At 32.6% G+C, this 9,711-nt stretch overlaps 1 protein-coding gene and 1 long non-coding RNA gene across 4 annotated transcripts; both read right to left on the reverse strand.

Annotated features, from left to right (window-relative positions):
• Positions 1-1,053: 1,053 nt before the first annotated feature.
• LOC107473232 (uncharacterized) lies at positions 1,054-3,814 on the reverse strand. Of its 3 annotated transcripts, none has more exons than XM_052257595.1 (9): positions 3,598-3,814; positions 3,172-3,397; positions 2,975-3,039; positions 2,780-2,878; positions 2,523-2,570; positions 2,302-2,371; positions 2,144-2,215; positions 1,673-1,801; positions 1,054-1,355 (listed from the first exon to the last, which is right to left on the reverse strand). In XM_052257595.1, the coding sequence occupies exons 2-9, from the start codon at positions 3,370-3,372 to the stop codon at positions 1,209-1,211; spliced, it is 831 nt and encodes a 276-aa protein (XP_052113555.1). In that variant the 5' UTR covers positions 3,373-3,397; positions 3,598-3,814; the 3' UTR covers positions 1,054-1,208. The 3 variants fall into 3 exon arrangements, with proteins under 3 accessions (XP_052113555.1, XP_052113554.1, XP_015948269.2); XM_052257594.1 differs by having other exon boundaries at positions 3,172-3,479; XM_016092783.3 differs by lacking the exon at positions 3,598-3,814 and having other exon boundaries at positions 3,172-3,545.
• A 1,640-nt stretch (positions 3,815-5,454) lies between these two features.
• Positions 5,455-6,671, reverse strand: LOC110277558 (uncharacterized). Its single transcript, XR_002370144.2, has 2 exons — positions 6,361-6,671; positions 5,455-5,767 (listed from the first exon to the last, which is right to left on the reverse strand). It is a non-coding gene; the product is annotated as an uncharacterized LOC110277558 (long non-coding RNA).
• Positions 6,672-9,711: the final 3,040 nt, after the last annotated feature.

Raw genomic sequence — 9,711 nt, forward strand, 5'->3', positions numbered from 1 at the left:
TTTGGGTGTATTTCTGTAATCGTTTGGGTGTATTTCTGAAGTTTCATTATTTTCAAAACGATTTCAAAACTTGATTTCAAAAACCATGAAAATCGAAAAAAAAGAAGTAAGAATACCAGTAATAAACGAGTAAAACAACTAATGAAAAGGCAAAGAGAATAACGAAGAAATATCGTTTGGGTGTATTTTCTATAATCGTTTGGGTGTATTTCTGAAGTTCTATTATTTTCAAAACGATTTCAAAGTTTGATTTCAGAAACCATGAAAATAAAAAAAAGAAGCAAGAATACCAGTAATAAATGCAAGTAAAACAACTAATGAAAAGACAAAGAGAATAACGAAGAAATATCGTTTGGGTGTATTTTCTATAATCGTTTGGGTGTATTTCTGAAGTTTCATTATCTTCAAAACGATTTCAAAGCTTGATTTCAGAAACCATGAAAATCGAAAAAAAAACGAAGCAAGAATACCAGTAATAAACGCAAATAAAACAACTAATGAAAAGGCAGAGAGAATAACGAAGAAATACATGGAGGAGGAAGAAGAAGAAGAAGGAGAAGAAGAGGAAGAGGAAGAAGAAGAGGAAGATGAGTTGTTCATAATCCACGGTGAGTGAAGAAGAAGAAGAAGAAGAGGAAGAGGAAGAGGAAAAGGAAGATGAAGATGAGTTGTTCATAATTCACAGTGAGTGAAGAGGAGGAGGAAGAGGAAGAGGAGTCGTTTATAATTCACGGTGAGTGTAGCGCTTTGGAAATTAAATAACGCATTAAAAGACTCTAATGTGTAGCAACTTGTAAAACTTGTAAGCAACTCTAACTAATTTCTTATAAAAAAAATTTCCACAAGAATTTACAGTCAATTCAAGTTTAACCACCGTTGATTATAGAAGTTAGTGAATAACAAGGTATACGAAACAATGACACTATTTAAAACTCCCTCATTTGTTATTATATGTTATTTTATTTACCAAAGATAGTAAGGGGAGAAATTGGAACTAGAACACACGACCAAAACTCAGTCTCATTCATACAATTGAAATTACACAACCGAAGACGAAGTTATTCACGAGTAATATGTACTCAAAACTCTGAACCAGTTAGTATCTCTGTAAAATCCTACTTACAAAAAATTCATGTAATTACACCTAAAAATGTGAATGAATTAATTGGTGAAAAAAAAAAGCATGTTGCATTACAAAATTGTGATGATCAAAAGGTAGATTTCTTGTATTTTAGAACATCTATGGTGTTCAAATCATATATCTTGCAAATTTTTGTGATGGCTTGTTGACTCAGGCCGTCTTTCCCATCTTCAAGTTCAACAAGATCATCAAGTTCTTCCGATGGCAGCAATTTCTAAGTCATATGATTATTAAAAGAAAAAACAGAGTACAAAATGAAAGTTAGCACATAAAATAGTATTACACACTTTTTTTGGGGGGATATGATATGATATTAGTTGAGAACTAAAGGATATGATTCATTAAGCAAAACAATAATATGCTTTCACTCTTGCACATCCAATGTACCAAAGGCTTTAAAAAATAGTTCTAACCTACAAAACTATGAAGCATGCATTCTAAATATAATAACATATTTTGCAAATTGTTAAATCAATTACACTTGACAATGTCTTAATTGATGCTATAGATCAGATTGCATGAGACACTTACCAAGTGTGGTTCATCTGAACTATTATTGGTTTTATTGGTTGAGTCCTTATGCTCAGTTTCCTTCTTATGAGTCGATGTGTTAGACATCTTGCTGCTATCCGAGGCGAGTTGGAATAGCTTCTCACTTCCCTAAGATGGCAACAAAAAACAAGTCAGAAGCGAAGCTCGAAACATTATACAAAAATACTATCCATTGGCCTAATTGAAAGTGAACATCTATCAAGAACAAAGCAATTTTCAAAGTCCTTCCAAATCAAATGATGCCCCTTCCAAAACATACTAGGCATAAATAAATCCACTGATTGCGCATGCCGCATGACAATAAAACATGGCACTATCATATAAAAGTAGAAAGCCAAGACAAACATGAGCAGTAGAGACATCTCTGATTGTGGCAGCAAAACAGACAGATTACCATAAATTATTATAGAGGGTGAATAAGTGCATTGCAAATCTAATAGTAGTACAAACCTGAAGGGCTCTCCAATGAGAATAAGCCCGAAATGAAACCCAGAAGAATGCGACATTAGGCAAAGGTAAAACCTACAATGTACAATTAAGAATGGCCATCAATTGAAGCCAAGATAGATATTAAAGAGCAAACACAAGTCCACCGAGCACATACATACCATCAGTGCAGAGGAAAATGGAATCAATGAAACTGTAGCATACAAGTATTTCCGGTGGATAATTGTTCCCCTGTAAATGAGACAATAGTTCATATGACAATGAAGATTTAATTACATAATTAAATTGGAAGCTACACTAACAGATTCCAGATTAAATTATTGTTCCAACACCATCAACTTTTGCTGCTTTTTTTGGAAACAGGTGTTAGAGGGAGAATTACCTCATAGCAATATGTCTTAATCTTCGGCGAACAAGTTGTGCATTCAGACTGCAATAACATTGTAATTGTCATATATCAGGCAAGGTTTCTAAGCACCTCTTAAAAGGCTCATACACAGGAATCAAACTCAACATTGCCATACATATCAACCCCATTATAAACATATATCGAAGGCAAATCTACTATTAAGAGTAGTAAACTACTAAACTATTCCGAAACCAAGCAAGTATGCATCAAAACAAGGCTGCGGCACCAACCTTGAAGGGTAAATGACTTCGACGCTAGTGACTTCATTCGATATAGATTTCAAGAAAATCTCGGAGGGCTTAACCTGTGACAAAAGCCATGACCCCCACCTGCAACAACTCAAATCACATTCGAGCATATTATGCATAGCGTAATCAACACTTTTAAAAGACTATCATTCAAAACCAACAATGTAAAAAACTAACCCATGAATCTTCTTCTTGATAGACCCATCCGGTGCTTTTTCCAAACCAATCCAAGCTTTATTCATCTATTAACCGCAACCACAACCAAATAAAGCAATTGGTTAAGAAAACAGTACACACAAGAATGTGACAACCCAAGAAACAGAAATTGACAAAGAAACAAAGTTAATACAATGATCGAAACAACAAAAAGGCACCTTGTTGCCACAGTAATCAGCAAGAAGCTCAGCTTTGGCATTAAAGGGTTTATCAGCAACATTAACGCCCTTCCACAGTTCTTTGAACGTTGGAGGAGAATGAGAAGAAGAAGTAGCTGAATTCTTAAGAGAATGATCAATGGCTCTGCTGAAGCACCAGTTTCTCCCTCGTATTGGGAACACAACCAATTTGGCTCTCATGTTGACTCTTTTGGCGGCAAGAACCCTAGAAAGTTTCCAACCAGAGAAATGTTCAGTCTTGGCGGTGAAGTTACAATCTTTGATGTGAAATGAAGCAGAATCCGAATCTGCGTAGTTTGAATATTCAGTGTCAAACTCGAAAAAAAAAGTAAAAAGAAAAAGAAAAATAGTAGTGTTAAAGAAGAAGAACTGAAAAGGAGTTAAATTTTCTTTTCTTTTCTTTACCCTGAAAAGAAGCAAATTACGAATGAGGCTTGAATGACGAAAGAGATGATGTCAAAACGATGCGTTTTGTGGGGAGAGAGTGAACGAAAAAACTACACATTCACAAACGGACAAGAAGGTAGTTTCGCTGTTTCAGTATTCAGTATGAAGATGATGGCGATGAAATAGGAAACGGGTTAGGAACTTTTGGGGGAGAGAATTTGGATGATTATGGCGGAGTGTGATATTGAGGGGTAAAAGTGTAAAACGGTCGGATATGTAGAGTAGACGGGGTACTAATACACGGATCTTTACTTTTTTTACTTTTTTTTTTCTTTTCCCATAAATTCGTTTAGCTTAGTCTAGTCTGCTGGCAGAATACAATAATTTTAAATTTATCATCTATGTGTTACAAAATTACTCATTATAGTATTCAAAAAAGATAGTATTTAGTTATTGAATGAAATTAACTATTGCAATTATACCTTTTAAAGTTGTCTAAATTATCATGTATAAATTATTATTAATGTGATCTACTCCTATTTTGATTAAATTGAACGTAATTTAGTTAATTAAACCTCTTGGTTTGCAAATTATAAACAAAATACATCAATATGTATGTGAATTATTCTTCGGCTATTTATTTTGTTCGCCTGTCTTAAGTATGCATTTGTAGTGACATGCATATAATGTAGATTTGATTTTCTTGTTATATGCAGCCATTTTCTCTAACTACACTTTTAGATTGGGTATTTTGCTTTGACATTCAAAATTTTGAAATATTATTATGCATTGGAAACAAATTGGACCTCCTTTTAGGTCTTTCAGTTTTGCTATTGATCTTTATTCAGAGCTCCCTGGATATAGAATATCTAAAGGTCCTACTTGGAATTGTGCACCGAACACAGTATTATTTTTCTGTTAGGTGATTAGTTGTTTTTCAAAAGATAAATGAGTTTTTTTACCTCTCTTTATGACTCTTCCTTTTTTATAACATATGAATGGTGCTGCATGGACTACATAATATTTTTCAAAAGCAATTGTCACATAGGTGCCAGCATATTTTAGTGTTCTAGTAATTTATTTCGACAGTAAAATATTTTTCTTATAATAAATACAGTGTTTGATATAAAACAGAATCTCAGTTAGAGGGTAGAAGTAAAAGAGGAAATTGCTATTGTTTTGTGTGCTTTGTGTGTGGTTTTTAATTTGCTAGCAAAGCCTTACCTGTAAGATAAAACAACAGCTATTATGAATTTAGGTAACAATCAAGTTGGATACTTCTAATGAATGATGACCAAAGCATAAAGTATCTAAAAAATTTGGCGAGTACTTAATTTGAGGAGAAGTCACAAGAGTCAAGAGGAGAAAAAAGGGAGGCAGTATTCTTAAACTGAATTGAAAATAGAATAGTTTTAAAAATCAAATCGGACCGACCAATTCAATTGGGTTAACTGAAAATTGGTCACCAAAGCGGTCGATCTTAAAAATCATTTGACAAAAAATCGGTCAAAAAATCGGTTAACTGGTGAACCGACTTAACAGACCAATTTTTTAAAGATTTTCAAGGTCCATGTTCAAGTTTACAGACAAAAAAATCATGGAACCTTGGGTACACTCTTTTTGCTCTTTTCTATGTTGTTGTTGTTGTTTTGCCATTTTCCTTCCTCGGTTGAAATATTCAAAAAAGTATAGTTATCAGAATCGAACCGATAATCAACCTGGTCGCACTACTAGGTCATTGGTTCAACCAGTAGATCACTAATTAAACCAGTTAACCCGATCTAATTAAATATAAATATCAAATTATAAAAAAATAAGCTTAAAATTAAAAGTTTAAAAATATGTCTTCACAAACACACTAACAAAAATTAAGTATTAATTCTTAAACATAACTAATATTACAAAAATATATAATAAATTCGTTACTAATACAAAATATTTTCTCAATTTAAATAAAGAGAGAAAAATATAACACAATAAGTAAATTAAAGTTCAATGATGATTTATGACAACAAAAAATTTATCTGCAAAGATGATTTACAACAATAAAATCATATTCTGTAAAATGACTAAAATCCTCTTAACAATGGCAGACTTGAATTAGTTGCATCTGTTGCAAGCTTTGCTGCCACCAGACTTGAGTTGTGTTCTTCCTCATCGAACCATCCTACTTCATTCCTCAATATAGCTACCATAAACAAATCAAACTCACATTAACATTACATGTTTATTTTAACATCAATTAATTAGTATTAATCACTTAATTAAGTGCCGAAAAGCATTCTTCTAACTCTAGTGGTGAGGTTCTCATCCATACTGAAAAAGTAATGTTGAATTAAATATGCAACAACTGCATAGTGTCCAACTCCAATATATATAAACACATACTCCTTGGTTTTCTTCTCCATGGATGCATAATTTCTATAGTAAAAAACTTCAATCATGTTACTCATCACAATTGTAAATGTTGGACCAATGAATTCGGAGACGACAGAACAAATGAATTCAACTCATTGATAATTTTTAGCAACAAAAAATTTACCTCAAAATATAATTTACAGCAACAAAAAAATTAGCTAATTCATTATTTCAGTAACGCAGCAATAAATTCAACCACCAATGATGATAATCAGCAACAAGTGATGATTTTTAGCCAAAAAAAAAATTAGCTTAGTCATATTTTCAACAACAAATTCAACTTTCATTAACAAATTCAAGGCATAATTATGATTTACAACAATGAAATTGAAATAAAAAAGAATATGGCCGAAGGAAGCTCACCTACCCAGGGACCAATTGCCGGTGAAGGAAGCTCACCAACTGACGGCCGAAGATGATAACGACCAAATGCTGGTTCCGTCTGATTCTGCCGCCGACAAAGACGAGCGCAGAGATGGCGACAACTGAGTGCGAGATGGTGACGACACAAAACGCGAAGACCTCTCTGAGACAATGAGTGCGAGATTGAGAGAGAAGTGAGAGACTAGAGAAGAGTCACGAGAAAGCTTGAGTGCAACACCGTGAGAGAGCTTGAGCGAAGGTGAGCGGGTTCTTCAGAGTGAGTGAGAGAGATTGAGAGAGAGAGTGAAAGAAGCTACTTCAAAGTTCAGATAAGGGAATTAGGGTTGGGGGGCGTCCTTTAAGCGACGCCGTTTTCCAATTTTTTTTTAAAAAATTGAACATGACCCGGTCTAAATTACATGAACCGGCTGGGTCACCGGTTTTTACAGAACCCGTCCGAGTCGAACTGGTTTTCATGGGGTTCAATGCTTAAGCGGTTCAACGAGTGACTTGGTCCGGTCGAACCGGCTAGGTCGAGCCAGATTTGATAACTATGTAGAAAAGGCATTACTACACTATCGTTGTTAGTTCAAAGCATGTGGTGTGTTTGTGTTAATGATATTTTTCTACAACTTTTTTTCTAGGAGAGGAAAAGAACAAGAACAAAAACTAGAAGGACACAATGATAATGTATCCCTTACTGTGATGGATTTTGCTCGAGAAACCACATATTTCTTAGAGAACTTATGAAATTCTTTCTAGTAAAACATGTGGTGAAGCTCACCAAAATAAAGTGTTAGTGTGGTTTTTTGGGAGCCCTCTTCTGTTTTCTCCTAATCATTCTTAGTTCTCGTAAAGAAAAGCATGCCAGCGATGCGCGAAGATCCGTGCTGAGATTCATCCATTGACAACAATACCACCTGCAGCTATTAGATACTAGAATGGATTATCTTTTGTCTTTATGCCTAACTCCATATTGCTTCACCCCTGTGCTATGGAATCCTAATGAGAAAGATAAGGAAGTTTCTCAGCATTTACGATGTCATTTGGTTGCGTACATCAATTATTGGAGTGACTAGATTTCAGAGACAATGATGGAAGACTGAAACTTCATCATGGATATAACTCGGTGAGAAGTTGAATTTCTTGAGTTAACAATGAATAGCATGAGATCGACGAGCCATTTTGAAATGGACAATTGATTGTGACGATGTACGCTAGAAGTTGAAAAGAGTTCTTGAAGATGTGTGAATCCGAATTGAAATCGGACAGATCCGTGGCCCAGATGAGTACGATCAAGAAGTGTATTAAGCACTTCACCATAGCATTCAAGATACTAATTCCCAATGAACGGGTATTCTATCAACAAGTCTTTGGCCAATCCTCTTCCATCTCCAAACAATGTTTTTATGCAGTTTTGCTCGCAAGTCAAGCAAGATTTTATGAGTTCTATCCAAAATGAGATGTTTATACTAATGAATTTTCCTGAGAATTTTCTACTGTTCCGAACAATGCATGACCTAATTGTTATGTCACTATTTCATGATGATAATAATAATGACTCTATAATCATCGACATGGTCGAACTCGAATGAAAACTAAGGGAAGTAACTAGGGATTCCTATTTCAGGACGACGACTTGCCTCTAAAATTGAAAACTCTTATTTCTATGAGCCTCATCCAATTATCATCCAAGCATTGAACCGTCTCAATACTGATTTTAAGGATAGGGACATGTTGAAACAACTCCTTCAAGCATACCCCATCCTAAAGTTCAAATTTGGGAGGAAGATTTTTAAGATTAGATTTTTAAAATAGAAGAAATAGAAACAAATGAATGTAGTACTATTGTTAGATTGTTAGATTATCAGTATGAACAAGAAAAAATGGAAGAAAAAGAATACAAGCTACCACTAGTAAACTACAAACTATAATAAAACTAGTCATATAAATCAGAAATCCAAAGAACTTAGGAATCATATTCAATTCTAAATTCTGATAGAGACGCTCATATCATTAAATGATTTATTAGATAATACAAAACTGGAAATCTTAAAAACTATTCAAAATTCAGAAGAACTACAAGAAGGAGCAATTGAACATAGAGAAATAATTTATTATAATTTTGACAAATGTACGTGAAAACTAAGAAGTTTATTATATTTCCACTATTGGCTACATTCTATAGGGGCTACTTCTGACTATAAAATTAAATCGTTCTTATTTATGCACATACATATTCTATCAAAATTGACTATTTTCATATTCATAGCAAGCATTATTAACTCAAAGTAATCTATATTTAAACAATCAAAATAAGTACGACTCTGAAATGAACAATGAGACTAGTAGAAGTTGAAATAGAACATATAAGTAACATTACTAGTTCTTTGGGGCAAAGCTATTGCAATAAGTTGATGTATGCCATAGCAAGAGAAGAAGAGTATGCAGAGTAAAGAAATAAGTAATTAAAAATGTATTTCGACAATCTTACCTTTGATTGTCATTCAATAAAGCACAGAATTTCTCATGAAACTCTTTACAATTTGGGCTAATGTTCTATTCAAAAATGGTTGTAGATGGTTATCAAGTGCGCTAATATTACAAAGTTACAAAATTTCAATTTGTCTTGGGTGAAGAAAAGGAAGAACCATAAATTTTGGTCAAACTATAAGGTAAAGATTATTCAATTCAAATATTCTAATTGAAAATGAAGTTACGCCAAATAGAAAAAATTTAACTTACTAATTCATTCAGATAAGCTTATTTTCCAACAACATTACCATAATACATATATACATACATTTACTATGTATGTATTAATTATGTATGTATGTAGTACCTAATTAATACATATATAATTAATTATGTATAAGCACATTACATATGTATTATCTATATATATATTATGCATGTATATATTACCTATGTATGTATTAATTATGTACGTATATATTATTTATGTATGTATTAGTACATAATTAATACATATATAATTAACTTGTGTATTACTATGTATATATTACCTATGTAGTTAATACATAATTATTGATTAATACCTAATTATATTTATATATGTATTAATTAATACATACATAGTTAATTATATATTAATATTTAATTATATATTACCTATTTATATATTAATACATAATTATGTATTACTTATATATTAATTAATATATATCTATGTATTAATTAATACATATGTAATACATAATTATATATTAATACATACATAGTTAATTATGTAATTGTAAATCGCAATGAAATTTAGACCGGAAGGTAGAAACAACATCAACAACTAAACCAAGAAAAAAAATTAGACAATTTTAACAATTTTTTCTATGA

Source organism: Arachis duranensis, chromosome 2 (genome assembly GCF_000817695.3).
Source record: "Arachis duranensis cultivar V14167 chromosome 2, aradu.V14167.gnm2.J7QH, whole genome shotgun sequence".
NCBI classification, from domain to species: Eukaryota; Viridiplantae; Streptophyta; class Magnoliopsida; order Fabales; family Fabaceae; genus Arachis; species Arachis duranensis.